The 22249-nt window shown below is 35.2% G+C and overlaps 2 protein-coding genes across 2 annotated transcripts; one reads left to right on the top strand and one right to left on the bottom strand.

The window, feature by feature from the left end:
• Positions 1-12905: 12905 nt before the first annotated feature.
• Positions 12906-18437, bottom strand: LOC106160640 (COP9 signalosome complex subunit 2). The gene is made up of 12 exons (XM_013537296.2): positions 18211-18437; positions 17690-17803; positions 17467-17547; positions 17126-17251; positions 16698-16865; positions 16022-16126; positions 15700-15769; positions 15365-15464; positions 14964-15095; positions 14672-14769; positions 14274-14415; positions 12906-13844 (listed from the first exon to the last, which is right to left on the bottom strand). The coding sequence occupies exons 1-12, from the start codon at positions 18286-18288 to the stop codon at positions 13700-13702; spliced, it is 1359 nt and encodes a 452-aa protein (XP_013392750.1). The 5' UTR covers positions 18289-18437; the 3' UTR covers positions 12906-13699.
• LOC106160651 (DET1- and DDB1-associated protein 1) lies at positions 18270-21841 on the top strand. The gene is made up of 5 exons (XM_013537305.2): positions 18270-18326; positions 18480-18560; positions 19189-19240; positions 19631-19692; positions 20309-21841. Exons 1-5 carry the CDS (start codon positions 18324-18326, stop codon positions 20408-20410), a joined length of 300 nt encoding a protein of 99 aa, XP_013392759.1. The 5' UTR covers positions 18270-18323; the 3' UTR covers positions 20411-21841.
• Positions 21842-22249: the final 408 nt, after the last annotated feature.

The following is a 22249-nucleotide window of genomic DNA, read 5'->3' as shown; positions in this document are numbered from 1 at the left end:
GTCCTGTTAAAAGAAATGAAAAAGAACATTAGATTTTTTCAATTAACCCATCCCACCAACCCAAAAAAATAAAATTTACTAACCTAATCAGGGATCCAAGAGTGAAGTCCATGTGCACGTTGGGTTGCTCATCATCTACTTTGTCCTGTAAAAAGAAATGAAAAACAAGATTAGATTCTTTCAATTTACCCATCCCACCACCTCTAAAAAATAAAATTTACTAACCTTAGCTTGGATCCAAGAGTGAAGTCCATGTCTGGGTGGGGTCCCTCATCATCTTCTTTGTCCTGTAAAAAGAAATGAAAAACAAGATTAGATTTTTTCAATTTACCCAACCCACCACCCCCAAAAAATAAAATTTACTAACCTTTCCTTGTATCCAAGAGTGAAGTCCATGTCTGGGTGGAGTCACTCAATATCTTCTTTCTCCTGTAAAAAGAAAAGAAAAACAAGATTAGATTTTTTCAATTTACCCATACCACCACCCCAAAATAATAAAATTTACTAACCTATGCTTGGATCAAAGAGTGAAGTCCATGTCCGGGTGGGGTTGCTCCTCATCTTCTTTGTCCTGTAAAAAGAAATGAAAAACAAGATTAGATTCTTTCAATTTACCCATCCCACCACCTCTAAAAAATAAAATTTACTAACCTGAGCTGGGTTCCAAGAGTGAAGTCCATGTCCGAGTGGGGTTGCTCATCATCTTCTTTGTCCTGTAAAAAGAAATGAAAAACAAGATTAGATTTTTTCAATTTACCCAACCCACCACCCCCAAAAAATAAAATTTACTAACCTTTCCTTGTATCCAAGAGTGAAGTCCATGTCTGGGTGGAGTCACTCAATATCTTCTTTGTCCTGTAAAAAGAAAAGAAAAACAAGATTAGATTTTTTCAATTTACCCATCCCACCACCCCAAAATAATAAAATTTACTAACCTATGCTTGGATCCAAGAGTGAAGTCCATGTCCGGGTGGGGTTGCTCCTCATCTTCTTTGTCCTGTAAAAAGAAATGAAAAACAAGATTAGATTCTTTCAATTTACCCATCCCACCACCTCTAAAAAATAAAATTTACTAACCTGAGCTGGGTTCCAAGAGTGAAGTCCATGTCCGAGTGGGGTCGCTCATCATCTTCTTTGTCCTTTAAAAAGAAATGAAAAAGAACATTAGATTTTTTCAATTTACCAATCCCACCACCTCTAAAAAATAAAATTTACTAACCTGAGCTGGGTTCCAAGAGTGAAGTCCATGTCTGGGTGGGGTCCCTCATCATCTTCTTTGTCCTGTAAAAAGAAATGAAAAACAAGATTAGATTTTTTCAATTTACCCAACCCACCACCCCCAAAAAATAAAATTTACTAACCTTTCCTTGTATCCAAGAGTGAAGTCCATGTCTGGGTGGAGTCACTCAATATCTTCTTTCTCCTGTAAAAAGAATAGAAAAACAAGATTAGATTTTTTCAATTTACCCATCCCACCACCCCAAAATAATAAAATTTACTAACCTATGCTTGGATCCAAGAGTGAAGTCCATGTCCGGGTGGGGTTGCTCCTCATCTTCTTTGTCCTGTAAAAAGAAATGAAAAACAAGATTAGATTCTTTCAATTTACCCATCCCACCACCTCTAAAAAATAAAATTTACTAACCTGAGCTGGGTTCCAAGAGTGAAGTCCATGTCCGAGTGGGGTCGCTCATCATCTTCTTTGTCCTTTAAAAAGAAATGAAAAACAACATTAGATTTTTTTCAATTTACCAATCCCACCACCCCAAAAAAATAAAATTTGATAACCTTAGCTTGGATCCAAGAGTGAAGTCCATGTCTGGGTGGGGTCCCTCATCATCTTCTTTGTCCTGTAAAAAGTAATGAAAAACAAGATTAGATTTTTTCAATTTACCCAACCCACCACCCCCAAAAAATAAAATTTACTAACCTTTCCTTGTATCCAAGAGTGAAGTCCATGTCTGGGTGGAGTCACTCAATATCTTCTTTGTCCTGTAAAAAGAAAAGAAAAACAAGATTAGATTTTTTCAATTTACCCATCCCACCACCCCAAAATAATAAAATTTACTAACCTATGCTTGGATCCAAGAGTGAAGTCCATGTCCGGGTGGGGTTGCTCCTCATCTTCTTTGTCCTGTAAAAAGAAATGAAAAACAAGATTAGATTCTTTCAATTTACCCATCCCACCACCTCTAAAAAATAAAATTTACTAACCTGAGCTGGGTTCCAAGAGTGAAGTCCATGTCCGAGTGGGGTCGCTCATCATCTTCTTTGTCCTTTAAAAAGAAATGAAAAAGAACATTAGATTTTTTCAATTTACCAATCCCACCACCTCTAAAAAATAAAATTTACTAACCTGAGCTGGGTTCCAAGAGTGAAGTCCATGTCCGAGTGGGGTTGCTCATCATCTTCTTTGTCCTGTAAAAAGAAATGAAAAACAAGATTAGATTCTTTCAATTTACCCATCCCACCACCTCTAAAAAATAAAATTTACTAACCTGAGCTGGGTTCCAAGAGTGAAGTCCATGTCCGAGTGGGGTCGCTCATCATCTTCTTTGTCCTTTAAAAAGAAATGAAAAACAACATTAGATTTTTTTCAATTTACCAATCCCACCACCCCAAAAAAATAAAATTTGCTAACCTTAGCTTGGATCAAAGAGTGAAGTCCATGTCTGGGTGGGGTCCCTCATCATCTTCTTTGTCCTGTAAAAAGAAATGAAAAACAAGATTAGATTTTTTCAATTTACCCAACCCACCACCCCCAAAAAATAAAATTTACTAACCTTTCCTTGTATCCAAGAGTGAAGTCCATGTCTGGGTGGAGTCACTCAATATCTTCTTTCTCCTGTAAAAAGAATAGAAAAACAAGATTAGATTTTTTCAATTTACCCATCCCACCACCCCAAAATAATAAAATTTACTAACCTATGCTTGGATCCAAGAGTGAAGTCCATGTCCGGGTGGGGTTGCTCCTCATCTTCTTTGTCCTGTAAAAAGAAATGAAAAACAAGATTAGATTCTTTCAATTTACCCATCCCACCACCTCTAAAAAATAAAATTTACTAACCTGAGGTGGGTTCCAAGAGTGAAGTCCATGTCCGAGTGGGGTCGCTCATCATCTTCTTTGTCCTTTAAAAAGAAATGAAAAACAACATTAGATTTTTTTCAATTTACCAATCCCACCACCCCAAAAAAATAAAATTTACTAACCTTAGCTTGGATCCAAGAGTGAAGTCCATGTCTGGGTGGGGTCCCTCATCATCTTCTTTGTCCTGTAAAAAAAAATGAAAAACAAGATTAGATTTTTTCAATTTACCCAACCCACCACCCCCAAAAAATAAAATTTACTAACCTTTCCTTGGATCAAAGAGTGAAATCCATGTCTGGGTGGAGTCACTCAATATCTTCTTTCTCCTGTAAAAAGAAAAGAAAAACAAGATTAGATTTTTTCAATTTACCCATCCCACCACCCCAAAATAATAAAATTTACTAACCTATGCTTGGATCCAAGAGTGAAGTCCATGTCCGGGTGGGGTTGCTCCTCATCTTCTTTGTCCTGTAAAAAGAAATGACAAACAATATTAAATTTTTTTCAATTTACCCATCCCACCACCCCTAAAAAATAAAATTAACTAACCTTAGGTGGGATCCAAGAGTGAAGTCCATGTCCGGGTGGGGTCGCTCATCATCTTCTTTGTCCTGTAAAAAGAAATGAAAAACAAGATTAGATTTTTTCAATTATCTCATCCCACCACCCCAAAAAATGAAATTTACCTACCTTAGCTGGGATCCTAGAGTGAAGTCCATGTCCAAGTCGGGTCGCTCATCATCTTCTTTGTCCTGTAAAAAGAAATGACAAACAAGATTAGATTTTTTCAATTATCTCATCCCACCACTCCCAAAAAATGAAATTTACTAACCTTAGCTTGGATCCAAGAGTGGAGTCCATGTCCGGTTGGGGTCGCTCATCATCTTCTTTGTCCTGTAAAAAGAAATGAGAAACAAGATTAGAATTTTTCTATTTACCCATCCCACCACCCCTTAAAAATTAAAATTTACTAACCTGAGCTGGGATCCAAGAGTGAAGTCCATGTCTGGGTGGGGTCACTCAGCATCTTCTTTGTCCTGTAAAAAGAAATGAAAAACAAGATTAGATTTTTTTTTCAATTTACCCATCCCATAACCCCCAAAAAATAAAATTTACTAACCTTATCTTGGATCCAAGAGTGAAGTCCATGTCTAGGTTGGGTTGCTCATCATCTTCTTTGTCCTGTAAAAAGAAATGAGAAACAAGATTAGATTTGTTCCATTTACCCATCCCACCACCCCCAAAAAAAATCAAATTTACTAACCTTAGCTTGGATCCAAGAGTGAAGTCCATGTCCAGGTGGGGTAGCTCTTCATCTTCTTTTTCCTGTAAAAAGAAATGAAAAACAAGATTAGATTATTTCAATTTACCCATCCTACCACAGACACACACACCCACAAAATTACTCAACTTGAATTCTTCATCCGAAAACTAGTCAATTTCTGTACGGAGTCGATCAGGAGATTAAAACTATATAATTTCCAGAACGATTAACGAGTAAGACAGGTTTTACAACTGAAGCTATTAAGTCCTATGCTACTTTTCTTTTTTTGAGTTGGAGAAGTTGGAGAAGTGAAAGTGACATGGTTTTCCTTTGATGGTCACTGTGGAGGCAGTGCCCAAAATAGGGATGTGTTCAGTTTTGATGCAATATTATATAATGCTTAACAGCATAATGACCATCAAGTTTTAATAATAAAATAAAAGTATAATGGATATTCAACAAATGTGACATGGAAAGGTCTTCAAGGTCATGGAAGTTCAGAGTCACACCTTCAAAATACCAAAACTTACCAAAACCAAAAAAAAAAAGAGATAACTGTACTGAAATGATTTTCTTTCAATTTTCAACACCTTTTTTTTACATAAAACAAAATGAGCAATTTATTGTCATTTTTAAACGATCAACTAAGAAAATTGTTGACAATATCAATAGAATAATTTCATATGTCCTATTTCCTCCATTCTGAGATTCTGAACATAGTGAATGATTTAATCTGACAAACTGAAAAGATATGAGTTTATTTCCATTTTGAAACTTTATTACACAATACACAATAACAGGTTTACCATCATTTTTATTTAATCAACTAAAAATATTGTTAAGATGCAGAAAATGTCAGAAGAACACCTTTACATATCTAATTATTTATAAAATGAGACTGTTAACATGCCTTAGTATTAAATCTGAGGAAAAAACACTTATATACAAAAACAAGGCATAACTTCAACAAAACTTAACCAATCAAGCTTATTTTCAAACTAAATCTGTATTTCAGTAAGACTGATCACTCCTGTGAATTTCTAGACAATTGGCCAATTGATTTTCCTTGAAATGTGTTATCGGTGGTGCATATATGCTGAAAAAATTAAAAAAAAAAACAGAATAGCTTTTATATAAATGTCTGATCATGCCAATTTTCTAACTTGACCTGTGTACTATGAATATTCATCAGTTCTGTAAATTTCAATCCAAATGTAAAAATAATTTTCCACATATCTTGTTATCGGTGTTGCATATATGCTGGAAAAAAAAGTGAAAAAACAGGATAACTTTTATAAAAATGACCCGATCATGCTGATTTTCGAATTTGACCTGTGTATTATGAATATTCATCAGTTCTGTATGTTTCAAGCCAAAAGGTAAAAAGGTTTTCCACTTATCGTGTTATCGGTGAAAGTGTACGGCAACGGCAGTGACAACAGAGATGACAGACGCAGGTGAAGGCTATATGTACAGATACATGTGTCTGTAAATAAAAACAATACACAACAGGGAAAAACACTCAATCACACTTGAGAGAAAATGCACATCAGCCTTAGAAGAGAAACACGACAACCAAACAAGCGTGACCTACAGGTAAATAGGGCATATGAAGGTTTTGGTTCTAGCCTCAAAGGACATTCAACTTCCAAGAACGACCTAGAAACATAGGCGTAAGAGGAATATGACAGAAATGGAAAGAGAGTATGACACGGTGGCACTTACCCATCTTCAGTAGCTTGGATTTCAGTCCATTTGCAATTAATTTTTCTGCGGCGGTTATTCGAGGTCCGGGCTAAGAGCTGAGTGTTATTTGTACATGTACATTTCCCAGAGCGAAGAGTTCGCATGGATTGAAGGGTCGAATTCACAGAACCACACCATGGGGAAAAGACACAACATTCGATGTTTTGTGCTAGTAAATAAACTATCCTCAGGTGCGATGCATTGGCGTAGGATCACATGAGATTTGAAGGCCGTTGCCTGAAGAAAATGCTCTATCCTTCGCGTCCTTTGTACTCCTCTGGAGTGAAACGCAACATGTCCATCCCGCTTCACAATTGCCCGCTCTTAGACTTCCAATCTAAGACCCCATTCCCAGAGGTTAGTTCGATCCAACTAGATCGACCTAACTCCCTGGGGTTTCACGCTAAATAGCTCTCAGCCGAGCGGGCACGAAATTTTATTACCCCTTTACAGTTTGTAGTAAGGGGGTAATTTAATTTAAGCCGGATTATCTGACAGTATTCTAGTGAGACTCCCCACGGGGATAGATCGATCTAAAATCTATGGGAATGTGCCCTAAGGATTGTCGGCTAGGGGCGCTGCTGTCGTCAGCATCCTGTCAGTTTCAACGCGGGGGTGTCGTATGAGAATGAGACCCAAATTTCATTATTGCATTGTATATACACCTACGTTTGAAATGCATTCAGCGGTTTCATACCTAAACTTTTTTGTTTAAACAGAAAAAAAACGCGCATTTACCTCGGAGGGCAGAATCAATGTACGGCTATAATAGTTTTTGGAGGGAAACCACGCATGCCTCTCCCCCAATTATTATTGACAGTGTACGTGCATCTTGGTGACATGATGTCAACCTGAAGTTTATAAACCTGCCCCAGGACATCATTGGACGACCTTGTCCGTTTACACTGGAACACTTATTTACAATATACACTGATCCACAATGCACTTTGAAGTAACTTTCATTTCATTTCTTTTTTCACAGATGATGATAATAAAGATAAAGTGATAATACATTTTAGCTATAAATATTTATGTGGAGTTGTTCAGTTTTTTGGTAGCATTAATTTTCGAAGGAGAAAGGATAACGAAAGGATAATATACTTGGTGTGATTTAATGTTTTAGTCACTTTTTACATTTGCTTAAATATTTTAACTGCTTCTTATATTTGCTTGAAAGAATATGGCATGCAGGGCTCCATAGTCCCCCTTTTCACTGTTCAGAACTGGCGTGGTTTAAAAAAACTTTCGTGTGTGTTTGGGGGGCGGGGGAGGTAGGGAGTTACCTCCCTCAGCTCCTGTGATCTTTTATATTGTTTAATTACCCAAATTAACAGTCTGTAGATGGTAAGGGGGTGGCGAACCCCAGAAGAAGATTGTTTGCTCAGGGCCACATATGTACGTACACGGAGGTTACATATGGTAAAAAGTCAACTTATAGAAAAAAACGTCACGTTTTGAATATCTACATCTACTACAATTACCCAAATGGCCTTTTATTTAAAACAAGATTAACAAAAAGCATACAACCATTTAATGAAGAGTCTCTAATAACTAAAATGAAAAAGTATACTTTTGGCTGAAGATAGAGTTAAACAATGTGCCTCAACGGGTTCAGGGGTTGGGGTGAGAAGTAAAAAAGTAGATAGCCAAAATGATGAAATAACTTTAACATGAAATTACACAGCTTATACGAAGCATATTTTTCTGACTGGCGTGGAGTTTTCATTTTTACAGCATGGAATTTAATGAAAGCGATACTTACATGTAGACTACCTGTTCAATACCTGCTAGAGATATGCAGCAAGAAAACAAAGCGGGGACATCGTGGGATATGGTGGCCAGACCATGGACAGACGGCAGAAAGTTACAGGTGGTGCCCCCTCTGAAAATGGAGGTAAGGCCAATGATCTGAGAAATTAAGTATTGGACATGTACCGTAATTACTTTTCGATTTCAATGGTGCAATGTGCGCAGAATAGGTGATTTTGCTACTTAAATATGAAGCCTGTTTAAAGGGATAATAACTCTTCGTATGAGATCTATGTTTCACAATAAAAACATTGTGAATAACTCATAGAAATTTAGGGACAGTCGGTCATCCGGGCACTTTACCTTAGCAACCGGCATCTGGGGTAAAACAAATCGGGCAACATGGCGGATCGCATTGACTTCTATGAAAAAGTTGGCAGGCTTTGTCCGAAGACATCATACTTCACAGTTCCTGACCACTTGTGTCAGTGAAGTTGAGTTATTTACCTCGTTGATTTCCTTTACAGGCTTTTGTAATTAGCCGCTGAACACCTGGTTAAGAGATAAAATCGGCCTTAACTGCCGATCGTTATCTGTGATCGGGAATCTTACAGTGTTAGAGAGTTAAAGACTCATTTGCTTACCTGGATGAGCATATTATTCACATCTCTTTGAAAAGAAAACCATATGGGACTGATAAAATTAAGGAAGGTTTCAATTGTACTAATATCTGTTGACGTTGCATATTGCTGACACACATGACGGGTAGATTTTCAAGCTTACTGAATTGAACCGGTACCGTTTAACTCTCAGGCACGCGTACAAAAGTAAAATGGTGAAAGCTTGCTGTGCACCAGGTGACACTACCAACACATTAATAAAATTTTATGGGAATTGTTAAATTTCAAAGATCAACGGAAAAGTAAACGACTGTTGCAGGCTATAGGTCGTGCAAACGTGACTAAAGACGGGATTGTTGATCGAAACAAAATTTGGTCATAGCTATACATTGCACTACGAGAATTGTGTATGTGTGTATAGTTCATTTTATTATAGATAAGGAGAAAGTCATTGTACCTTGTTTGGAATTCATGTTTGTCCTTTGTTACATGAATTAATAAGTAGTATTTACAAGAAATTGAGATTGCATCTTGTGTTTGCGTGTGTGACGGTATATCAATTCTTTTAGTTTAAATTAATGGACTATAACGTCGGACTCTTTTGTGGTAACCTTATTGAGGGCGTTATAAAGATAACAAAAAATATATACGTCAATACTTTGGCAAACCTGTGAGTTAATGTCTAAATCTTTAAGCATTTAAGTAAAATATAAAAAAAGTTGCCATAAATAAAGCGACCTTAACTGGTAAAATAACATACAGCTTTATTACCGTGTTTGCTATTCAATTCAATTTTAATTCTGTCTTCCATGATATTTCGCCAATTTTCGTACCAGAAAAGTGCACAATAAGATTGTAAACACTCAAAGACGCATAGCTGCAAAAATTTATACATTAAGTAACACCACGTGTCTTTTCTTCCAAAACGTTAGCAAGCAACTGTTTATGCTGTCCTTCCAGGCTTGTATTAATATACATGTACTGTATCCGGACCAAAGAGGCCATATGGGACCGATGACATTGCCCCTATCCCGTTCCCCTGGCTACTGCAGCAGCAGGTGCTTTAATCACAATTTGTAGAAATCTTATTTACTTTACTTAGAAATAACTTCTCAGTGTTGCACATTTTCCAGGCCTTTCTCACGATCCACGTTCTAAGAAGCCATTCCTATATCACCAACTTATGTACATTTATATACTTAGGCTGGACATTTGCGTATGCAGTTAAGACCAATTTTATCCCGTAACAAGTTAAACAGTAGCTTATTACAAAGGCCTGCTAACTCAATAGTCCAGGTAAATGATTCAATCCGCTAGACACAAAAGGTCAAGCACTGCCTTTGCAAAATATTCTACTGTAAACATCCCGATCACAGATAACGATCGGCAGTTATGTTAAGGCCGATTTTATCTCTTAACCAGGTGTGCAGCGGCTAATTACAAAGGCCTGTAAAAGAAATCGACCAGGTAAATAACTCATCCTTACTGACACAAGTGGTCAGTCACTGTGAAGTATGACATATTCGGACAAAGTCTGCCAACTTTTACATAGAAGTCAATGCGATCCGCCATGTTGCCCCATTTGTTTTACCCCAGATGCCGGTTGCTAAGGCGTGTGACGTCAGCCCGACTGTCCCTATAGCTAAAATTGCCGTTTTTGTGGTACAACAGAATATATTGTATTTTTATGAGTTGTTCACAATGTTTTTATTGTGAAATATAGATCTCATACGAAGAGTTATTATCCCTTTAAAGATAAATTTACTAAATTGATGGGTTTCATGGGCGGATCCAGGATTATTAGAAGGGGGGTCCGGAACGACAGACCTCGAACGCGAAGCCGATCATCGCCCCCTAGGCGTGGGGTTCATTGCCTGTTCAAGGGCCCCGAAAAAAGTTTGATGTTTTTGAGGGCAAACGGTGCCCTTTGGTATGGTTAAGAACTATGATTCAGCTAGTCGAAATTTTTTTCAAGAGGGGAATATTGGTGTGATATATTTTTCAGAAACCGAAGGGGGAGGGATCAGGACCACCCAGTTACATGTAAAACATATTTGCTCTTTATCTTTGTTTAATACATAACTGCTTTTAAATAATAATAGAAAATAGTTATCTTAACAGAGCTGTTACATAAACAAATGCTATAATATTCTATTTACTAATTGTTTTGTTTTTTATGAAAAAATGTCTTATTCTAAGTTTCTTTCTTTTTTCTGTGAGCACAGTGTGTTGCTTTATTTGTATAAAATATAATTTTGATGTTTATTTATTAAAACTGAAACATACGGGGAATTTATTAAAATATTAATGACTCGTATAATTTATCTTTTTGGGGTGAAAATAGGCCTAAGTCTGCAATTTTGCCACAAAGCGATTGTAATTTAGCATTAAATGAATCAATATATTATAAATTTATAGTTAATAATTAAGTCATTAAATCAACGATGCAAGACTTAGATATTTTCCTAATAAAGATTTATGTAGCATTCTCGATTGAAAGACCCAATCTGAGATGATCTCTAAATGACTAACTCCCATAGGTTGTTCTCTGCCAGAAAAGTGTCCATTATAAGGACGCAGTGATAATTATGCAGGTAAATATTGTTTAATATTGCAAATAAGTTTTTAAAAAAAATTATTTTGTGTAATGCCAACATTAATGGTATAGATGAATAACAGTGCCTTATCTATCCTCAAACTCAATCGGGTTATTCATATCATGTTAATACAGCAAGATTGAAAGTTTGAATAGCAGCTTTATTGGAATTTTTTTTTCAAACACTGGCATTTTCAAGATGTGACTTTTAACTGCCATCCATTTGAACCTCTGCACATTTTCTGTATTTCCACATAAGCAGTTGTATTGGTATTTGTGTCTTTAAACATTATGTTATATTATTTTTTGCACTGTCATCATTTTTCAGAAATTGTGATTTTCATTATTTGAATTTGAACTCTCGTGGTCCTGAAACTGTAATCTTATTGCAGGGGCAGATTGAGACCGTCTTCTGGGCCTTCTGGAAGACGGTCAGATTTTAATGTTTACATTGACGGGTATCTATTTTTTTCTGTTGGAAGACCATCAAAAATGGAGGATGGATCAAGAAAGATTATTTGGAATAATGTCAGAAAATATCTCTCCTGTTCACTCCTGTTATTGTCCATGTTATCTGTTGTTCATGATTAAAATTCAGTGTTGATTGACAGCATTATTTAGTATTGCATCAAAACTGACAAAATGACCTATTTTCTGCATCTTTATTTTCTGTTTTTTGTCTGAACATTTGACAGCTTTGCTGCCTTGTTTTCAAAATCTGAAAGAAATGCCTCCTCAATAACCAAGAGTTCCTGTAGTTTTATACCTTAATTAGATTCTCATTTTCAAATCTCTGTCATACTGCATGCGGTACTAATATTCATTCTAACATCTGTGAGCAAGGGTCTAATCTATGAGGAGGGTACTCGAGTTCAATATAACAGGTCTCTACTCAAAAAGCCCAACCTAAACATCATTGATGTGTTCACAAAGAATTGTAGAACTGGTCTTGATGAGCTGTTAGTCTCATTTAGATGTTTTTTTTTTTAATATCTGGTGCCATGCTTCAAGATTCATGGCAATATTTAATGGGATAACAACTCTTTGTGTGAGATCTATATTTTACAATAAATATATTGTAAACAACTCATAGAAATATACTCTATTTTACCACAAAAACGGCAATTATAGCAATAAATATGAAATCTGTGCTTGCCATCCGACAACATGACCTCCATAGATGGCTATACTCTGTAATAATCTCTTAAGAGATTATTACAAAATAAAAATAAATAAATAAATAAAAACAATTTAAAAAAATTTTTAAGAAACACTTTTTAGAAAAAAAAACAGGGACTAACTTTGAATGTAGAAATGGATTCATTAGCCATTGGTAAGTATGGGAAAATTGCTGTTCACCCTAGGAAAATTCATTTTTTGGCCAAAATGAACAGTTGTTATCCCTTTAAAATCTGCTACGCTAAAAATTATTTGATGTTAAATTTCTTTGGGGCAATTCACAATAATGCATAGCCTTTAATTTTATCTCACCCTCTCAAAATCTTTAAAAACCTGTCTATACCATGTATATATACCCTGTAAATTGATCAGTCTTTGCTGGCATATGCAAAAACTGTGCACACATTCATGATAAAGACGGATAGTCTTATTGCTCTGATGACATACAGCTGATGGACAGTTAGACTTGTATTAGCTCTGGTGGCAGTCAGAGGTTTGAGATGTTATTTAGAATCATCTTCCGCTCAAGGTGCCATGAGCTAAACTATGTGGAAGCTTGACTGTTGATGAGTCCTTGTCACACTTCACTCTGCATATATGGGAAAACACTGATTCAGAAATGCTCATTCTTTTTTTAATGTAAAAAAGTAATAACAACAACTCTTCTTATTAAATTTTTTCAGTATTATTTTAAGAAACTTAAAGATATTATAGCATGATCATTTACTTTCAGCTTTTTGTACAAAACCGCCATGTAAAGTCCACTACATGAATATTAGTAAACATTGACGTCAATTTTTTTTAATGCAAAACATGGCATTAATTCAACTGAAAGACCAGGAAGCTTCTTTCTCAATTCAAACTTAGTGAGAGCATACTGTTCACTTCCTATTCCCAGGGTCATCCAAAAACCTCTATTAATATTTATCTGTCCAAATCATGTACTTTAACAAGATAACATTAACATATGCAGAACAGGAAGAATGCATTCTCCAGAGTTCACTGCAGGCTTTCAATGAAAATGTTTACAACAAAGTTAACAGAATAGTTTAAGCTTATGGTGTTTCTTTCCAACAGCATGTTATATCAGTAAGCATGCACAAAGTTGGGGTGGTTTTAAAAACAAGGTAACTGCTGTTCACTTGGATGAGAACAAACTGAACAGCCAACACTATTTTGACAATGTTAAATTCATTATTTTTACTAACGGTATTTCTTTTTTCAGTTTGCTCTATCTTTTCTTTGCATAGTGTGTCCATATACTGTCATTCTAGCGTCTTCAGTGGGTTATCAAATTATGAGCAATAGGAAATCTACTTCATGGCTCACTGTTTGTTCCAGCGTGTATTGAGCACCCACTTTGAACAAAAGATAGTCACACGAGGCAAAGCAGTTCCTATTCAAAATCCACTGCATCAGTGATGAATGGAGAACATGTTAATTTTAGTGTGTCGTACCTATGCCATTTTGTTTACTACTGCTTGGTGTAATGATTGCAATTGTTCTGTCCATTTGTCCAGTGCACTATAACGCGCTGTCCCTTGTGCTTCTCGACTCAGTTCAAGCACTTGATTCACCTGATCTATCCTTCCATGAATTGTACTGAAAAAAAAAAATCTTACCTATTACTAGTTAGGAAAATAAACATTAGAATATATAAAATTGACAATGGATTTTGCCAAATTAAAGTTTGTACTCACTCTATTTTCAATGCCCAAAATGAGATTTTTCTACAATTTGCCATATTAATTTTACAAACCCAAAAAAACTGCCCACTTTACAAATATAATAATAAATATGAGGTTCTGATGGGTTTATCCTTAATTTTCAAAAATTGTTGGCTATCAATGAACATTGCATAAATGTGACATCATTTTGTGAAACTAACCAAAACTAGAAATAATTCTATATAAACTACATAACCATCAACATTGTCTATATATGAAAGGGATTGTTAAAAGATGGAATAAAATAGAACTTTATTTAAATTGCACAAAACATATGAGTAAATGTTTTTTCTTCTTTTTTTACCTGTCTAAAATACATGATACTAAAAGGTTTTCCACTTCAGTCACATCTATGTTGAGTTCTTTGGAAATAAACGGAATATGGATCCTTGTGTATGGTTTGATGAGCTTGATCAGCACCTGAGTTCGGATATTTCGCAGTAAATCTGAAAATTAAACAAAATTTTACTCTACCAAGTAACCTCACTTCAGGCGAATTTTACAAAATACTAAACAGTTAGAAGTTCTTATTTAGATGTGTTTGTAAAGACATTTTCACTTATGACCATTTGAATTTTATCAGCCTTGGAACTCGACTCCCAAGTTGTTTCCACATATCACTGTCTGCCTTGTGAAAAAATGTACTGCTATTAGTTCACTTATATTAACATATATCCTAACCAAACTAAACTTAAACCTTACCTTCTATGTGTTCTCGAATGAATGGATCTTCCATGATATTTTTCCTATTTGTTTTCAGAATCTTCTCAAATTCGTTTATATCATTATTCTGGTATGCACTACAATAAAAATAACAAATATTTCTTTAAGCATCTCTACAGTACACACTGATAAACAACCCCGCCCCCTCAATTTTTGGATAATTCTCCATCTTTAGCTAATTCATCAACAAAAAAAATAAAAAATTCCACCCACCAACTATGCAAACCATTTTCACTTCCAAATATTCCAGAGAAACATAATCATTACATACCTCACTAAATTAGTCATAGCTAAAATTTCTGGGTCATTCTTGTAAGGTTTTGCCTCCTGTGAGTCGAATGGGTTGATCCCTGATTTCATCAGCATGTTGGCAAGAACCAGATACTTAAGGCAGGTGGTCCTCCTAGAAAAAACAGAACCAATGGCATAGTAGACTTTGCTGTTAAACTTTTAATCTGCTTTCATATACATGCATGCAAGCACGCACTAGAGCGCACAGACACTATGCCACAAACATATTACAGCAATTATGATATATGAACAAACAATAGATTTAAAGAAATCATTAAATTTAGATCACCATAAAAAAATCATCAAATCATGAAATGAGCTACATAAAATATTTTCAATGCACCCCAACCAAAAAATTTATCACTGTTCATATCAAGTTACCTTGGACTTCCAGATTCATCGTAATTTTTGAATGCCTCAAAGAAATCTGTATGTGCTTTTTCATACTCTCCTTCACGTAGATGCATCTTCCCACCACATTCTGTAAAAGCAGGAATACACAGCCAATCAATATGCATTCATTTACAACCATACTGGTCACTGAATCCACTTAAATATCCAACATTTCATCAAGGAGCAAAACTGGCATACCATTCTTTTTTATATGATGCAATATTTATAATGTTCAATGAATCTGCTAATAAATGGTTGTTTTTAAATCACTGACTTTATTTTACATAAGCATAGCCACAGCAATACAAGATGCATTTTCTTACCTCTTATCACCCCCATAATTAATGGATGTGGTATGGCAGATTTGATGTGTAAGGACTGTTCATATAAGGCCTATCATAAACAAGGTTTTAAATAATAAGACATTTAATCATAAGGTTAAAAGCAGACATGAAATATGTAACAATTTTATTAGATAGAAGGTATGGTATAGTGCTTATCACTACTTTGTGGAAGACGTCTACATTTTCTTCCTTTCTTTAAGCAAGTCAGATCTTTGAGTTAGCATAATTTTCAAATTTACTTTTTAATTGAAAAGAGCAATATGCAGTTTTTAAATTTATATAATGACAGCCAAAAGCAAACCTTTAATTTTTTGTTATTTTTCTGTGCTGTATACATCTGGATCTCTAACGCATAGATCTCAAGTAATTGAGTGCCTTTCTTCAGATCATCCTCTCCCTCATCTGTCTGTTACAAAAGACAAGAAGAAATGTCATACCATAAACAACAAATATACATAAATAATGTGCCTATGTCACAAAACAGATACCCGTGCTACTGCTCAGGAAAACATTAAGACACACTGATTTTTAATCAACTGCACCAAAGCAGAACAAGAAATACTAGGAATCACATTCCCTTAAATTGATTAGAATGGGGATCATCCAAGATGGCCTAAAACAAGGCTGTCAACACTATGGGACATCATACAGGACTAGCAATTTTATGAGAATACCTGTGAGGAAAAGGGTAAAACACTATGCACCAGGAATGCCCATTCAGAAAGAAATACAAAAGTGGCATGTAAAATAATGTTAAATTGTGCTGTTGTACAACAGACTCTGTTTCAACAAAACTTAGAGAAAACAACAACCAAAAGATTTTAAAAAATTCTGAGGGTAAATTCTGTCAGCTTCTTTTGTAGATGCATGCATTTGATAGTCTGCCATTAATTCAGACCCTACTCTCCTCCAATCTCTGCAAGACTTTACCTCTAAGACTTTGGGCTACCTCAGATGATCACATTGAAAATCCCTACCTGACATGACTGATGTAACTGCTTCAAAATTTTCTGCAATTTTCCATACTCTTCTCTGTCAAAATATAGTTTGCCAAGTTTTGTGTTTGTCTTAAACCATAGTCTGTCATTTTTAGCTTCTTTTAGAGCATCTAGAGTCGTTTCATAAAAGTTTTGTAGTAATTCCATCTGAAATCATATAATTTAAAGAAATTTTACTTAAACTACGAGTCCACAAGCTGCAAAGAATCAGTGACATTACTAAATCATCCAGTAAATGTAAGGTCTCTTCAGTTCAGGACAAATAATTCATTCAAAACACACCAAACTAAACAAATAAATAAATAAGTAGTAAATACATCAGAATATTTCCAGTGCATGGCCCCTCATGGTCAACACAATGGGTTTAAACATACATCTGCTTCCTCATAATGAAATGCTTTTCTTACCTGTTTAGATGTGGAAATATAGTCTAATATTGAATTAATAGACTTTTCTGAGTAATTCCTTGTGACTGCCGACTTGATATATAAAAGTAACTGTTTGTATCTGTTCATCATCTCTGGAAAATTACCCTAAGGAAATAAAAAATCTAACTAAAATCCATTTCCTCTACTATTTACCATCTGATAACAGGATGTAAAATACGGTCAATAATTTACTCATAAAGGCTTATTATGACAATCAGCGGGCCAATTGTATCCATCATCAAATATGTCTCATTGTAACCTTATAGTAATCAACAACTTTGTGATATTCAAATCTTTCAAATCAGTGTCCAATTCCTTACCAATTTGAAATTGATTTTGATCATCTGTTTAAGTGCCTTGAATCCCCATTCTCCCTTTTCTTTGCCTTCTAATTCCAGCACCTAAATACAAAAGTAAATAGATATACTATTCTGATACCTAACTTGATGATAAAAAAGAACAGTGATGGCTTTAACGCACATAAATCTTGCAAAACCTGTTTGACACTAATCCATGGAGTTACATGGAAATAAATCACCATACCTTCTGGAAACTTTCTAATGCAGCTTGAGGATCATCTTCCTTTAGTGCTTTCGAGTTGTAGTACTGATTTTCTAGATCAACATCTGGTTCAGAATTGCTATCTTCTGAATATTCCTAAATCAGAAAAAAAAGAAATATTATGATCCACCACCGTCAAACCGCCACTTCTCAGTAACAACATCCAAGACACTGCAGGCAGGTCTAAAATCCAGACTTTAAGTCGCAGGTTTGTATGGCAGTCATATCCATGCAAATATCGCTGTGGCCTTTACGAGCCAATTTATGAAATTGTCAACTAAATAATGCAACTGATTATATACTGCTCTCTGGGTACTGATGCATTGTACTGATGTTATGGATTTGAACAGACTTCATCCACTGCAAGGATGACATGCCGGTACCGGAACAGGGTGTATTTCTCCGCAAATATATGACAGTGCCCCTTGAAACTAAACAAGCACACTCTAAATGCAAAACCATACAATTGTCAATTAGTTCAAATGAGTGTTTCTTATTCTCACCAAATCATACTCCTCCTCATCGTCGCACATAAAATCGTCCTCGTCCGACATCTTGCTTGATTTGACCGTAGTGCGCATGTATCATATTCGTGACGTCAGAGTAAACTTCCAAGATGGTGAGTAGCATTTCATGGGCGGGAGGAAGACGAGTGGAAATTTTGTTGACAGTTGACATTCGTGTTGAGCGTATTAAAAATTCAGCAAGTCGGATAAAGTGCTTTCTGTGTAATTGTGAGAATGTCGTATATCGGCGTTACTGTACATTTCAGGCCGAGTTCTTGAAGGGGCTACCATCCCATAATGAACACAATTTCACAAAATTCCACGCAGATGCCAGCTGTAAAAGTACAGTAAGTTCTTCCAAAAAGTAACGCGATATGAGCTTTGTAGTGCGCTAAGTCAACGCATTAAATGTGGAATGTAATAAACTGTGTGTAAATCCAATTCGATAACGTATCAGTGCGAGTGGTGAGACATCAATTAAACACGTCGTTTCTATCATACTTCACACAACCACGGGGTACATGGTCGGCATCCCAATTACCTATGCGGCTCTTTAAAGTTATAACATTGCTTATAATTTATTGTTGGCTACCCAGTTTGTAAGTCAGCAAGGTTGATGGATTGTGTTTGTCAAGTGGTCAGATCCCAACTTGATCTCTGTGTAAAATCATGCTGTAGCATTTTTTAATGTTTTATTTCATTTTTTATTTATACTGATATTTACTCTAAAGTTGGTAGATTATTTGTGCAAATGCCTTAAATTCCATTAATATTGCCTGGTTGCTAATAACTGTATATATAGATCAAGAAATATCACTCAATTGAAAATTTCAGTGAATTTGAAATTTCCTACATGCCTCACACATTCATTGATATTGTCTTTTATGTGGTTATAAGCAACTAATTACACATTCTAGTGATACATGTTAAATTTTGGATTCAGATGTAATGAAACTGTTTTTTTTTTTTTTTTAGATACGAAAACCTGCTGTATATATCTGTACAAAAGATCATCCATCTGAACAAGGTAAGTAATGGAGTTCCTGATTTTATATCTCATTAAGGGTGTGTGGATGAGGCAAATGAAGTTTCAAGCTTGGTGAAAGCAATCTGCCTCATAATTATCACTTCATCGATTATTTGAAAATTATTGCAATTACAAGAAAGTGTTAATTTTAGGATTTCATTTGGTTAAGGAGACAAAGTGCAATTATCTCAAGTCTTTTTTGCTAGAGATACACACTTTTTGTTAAATCCTTTATCAAGATGTAGATTCAATAAAGAGTAAATTGCTGGACCATTAGTATTAATTAGTCCAGTAATTTTGGCACAAATGTACACAATGAACTGTATTGTTTGTTTAATGTTGTGAAGGGATGAATAATGATTTTAATGTATTGTCTGTGCTTCATTGCAGTGATAACAACAGAAAAGACCAATATATTACTACGGTACTTGCACCAACAATGGGATAAAAAGGTAAGAATGCATTGGACAGCAATATAAAAGTACTATATAAGATACATATAAAGCCAGTGTGGATTCCCAGTAACCCATATAAACCACTTTTACTAGTTTCTTATATGATTAAAATTAAGTCGATGTGCCAAGTCATAATCCAAATTAATCTCTCATTCAGCCAAAAAAAATAGCTTTAAAACTGCACCTTTTTCACATCTTTGGTCATAAATTGACCTATTTATCTTCCCCCCCCCCCCCCCTGCACAGCCTATTGCATACATATTCATATTAGACTGCTGAGGAATATTTATAGCACAGAAAGAAAGCAGAAAAAATCTGTTTAAATACAAATTTTCGTGAAAATGAAATTAGTGATTCTATAAGTTATACTATTTGAAACTATTAGGTAGCATTTGGTCAGGTTTTGTGGCAAAAAATTGACTGAAAGTGCATCTTTAAGCTAAATCTTGCGTGTACAGTATGAATTGGTTTTAATTTGAAACTGAGACCTTTAATATTCACACATTAAATGCTTTATACCTGAAAGGTTAGTGGTATTTTCTCCCATTATATTTCTTGTTATTTTACACTAATGTGGATAACATTAAATTCTTTAATTTATTTTTTGTAACAGAACACAAGTAAAAAGAGGGACTATCAGCGAGCAGAGTTAGGAGCATCTGAAGCTAGTCCATCAAATAAAATGGCAAGAAGAGAAAGTGGGGATTCCAGATGAAGGATGGACAAAAGCACTGAATTCATTCTCATTTTACATCGTAATACACTTCATATAGTTCATCTCTGTCATGTTGTGACTTATGTTCTCAGTTTGTATTTTGTTGGAATGATAGTAAACATCAGCGATCTTGTGCCACAACTATGTGCAAATCTTTGTGCAATACAGAGCAGAGTCATTGAAGCAGCATAGTTCCATAAAGAAAGCTGGGTATACCAGTGTGTAGACTGATTTCTATGATTGTCCTGTTGCCCAGATTTTTCAGCTATGGCATGCTCTTCACCAAAGAAGATACTTCCAACAAAAAAGCACCAGCTAAACATGCAGCATTGACAAATTCACTGGTGCGAATGTGGATTAATGCAGTCGTCTAACATACTCCATCAAGCACTTGTGAATACTTTATTTACACAAGGGTAACATCATAAAAAGAAAAAAGATTTGCCTATTGGAGGAATTTTTTTTGAACTTGAATGGCGGTGCCATTCCCTCAAAATGTTTATTGTATAACATACAGCATTGCCATTTTAGCTCCCACAGGAGCTTTGGAAAACCTCTCACTGCCTGTTCATGTTACAAACTTGTTAATAAGACATTTTGACAAGGGGATGACTCAGAAGCCTCTCATGGACTTATAGTTTTTTTTTAACAGCAATCTTATAGCAACTGTTCAAGAAGCATCAAAAGAGGAAACATCTCACTGCTGAAGGTTTTGTGTGTGATTTATTGTACATGCACTGATTTAAAAAAATGTCAAATTTTTCAGTGCATTGACACATATGCACAGCTGTATTGATGCAGTATTTTTTTCAACATTAGAACTTGTTAAAGGTAAAGTAATGTGACAAACTGAACTCTAATAGTTTTGATTTCCTCATTTCTTCCTTGGTATCCTCATAAATCCACAAGTCACTGAATAATATTTTATTCAGAGAGGGACTAGCTATACTTCAATCTTGATTTATCTATATCTGAAGTAATACCAAGGACGTAATGGGAAAAGTTTGCCTCACACATGGTGTTTTTTGATATTGCAGTGACTATGATCAATTGCCCCTACAAACCAGGTTTTTTAGACCACGTGACAACAGCTACAATATGGAATTGCCAATGACTGTTTACTCCCAGTGAGGCTGCATTATGTTAACTCCATGTAAAGGTTGCTCATCTAATAGCTTCTTATGGATTTTTGTCTTACAAAGTAGTGCAGTTTATTTCATGCCTCTTCTGGAAAACTTTATTTATTTTACCATGTTTTCATTCAAGTCATCAGTGTTGAATTATGTTTCAAATGGTGCCAATCTTGGCACTTTTTATTCATGTTTCTATGTTGGAATGATGTTATATGCAGGGCAAATATTGGACCTAGGTCGAGTACAGCAAGCTCAGATGTACAGTGTAGAAACTGTAAATAAAATCTATGTAAATGAACCGTTTCTATTTTCTTTGACCTGCAGTGTCAGCACTTTTAATTAATGGTATGGTTGGGCCACAAAGACATCCAATTTAGTTTTTTTTTTTTTTTTTTTTGCTTGCATGTAATTTTATGAACTAGGCAGAGGCACTTCTCAGCACAATATGGGCAAAAAATATCATTTTGTGAAGAAACACTGCACAGCAAAAAGGGTTTCTGTTGTAACAAAATATCCCCCAGTTACATAAGTGGGAGTAAGAAACATCTCTTTCAAGTATTGAAATTTTGAATTTTTGCTCACATTCTCTAAACTCAATGCTGGTGTTACTTTTAAACTGGTTTGGTGTCATCCATAAAAAACGGCACAAGTGTATATTGAAAGCTTGAATTAAATCTGTACATTTACTGGTAGTCAAGTCTTTTTT

Source organism: Lingula anatina, chromosome 1, assembly GCF_051362555.1.
Source record: "Lingula anatina isolate TDL-2025a chromosome 1, LinAna3.0, whole genome shotgun sequence".
Classification (NCBI taxonomy): Eukaryota; Metazoa; Brachiopoda; class Lingulata; order Lingulida; family Lingulidae; genus Lingula; species Lingula anatina.
Note: the sequence above shows the minus strand (reverse complement) of the source record. Positions and strands in the feature narration are given on the sequence as shown.

Coding starts and splice junctions, on each gene's coding strand:
- LOC106160640 (XM_013537296.2), bottom strand. CDS start 18,288: ATGCGCACTACGGTCAAATCAAGCAAGATGTCGGACGAGGACGATTTT. Junction 17,804..18,210: donor ATGAGGAGGAGTATGATTTG/GTGAGAATAAGA, acceptor TTTCTGATTTAG/GAATATTCAGAAGATAGCAA. Junction 16,127..16,697: donor AGTTACATCAGTCATGTCAG/GTAGGGATTTTC, acceptor CTTTTGTAACAG/ACAGATGAGGGAGAGGATGA.
- LOC106160651 (XM_013537305.2), top strand. Junction 18,561..19,188: donor ATGCCAGCTGTAAAAGTACA/GTAAGTTCTTCC, acceptor TTTTTTTTTTAG/ATACGAAAACCTGCTGTATA. Junction 19,241..19,630: donor AGATCATCCATCTGAACAAG/GTAAGTAATGGA, acceptor GCTTCATTGCAG/TGATAACAACAGAAAAGACC.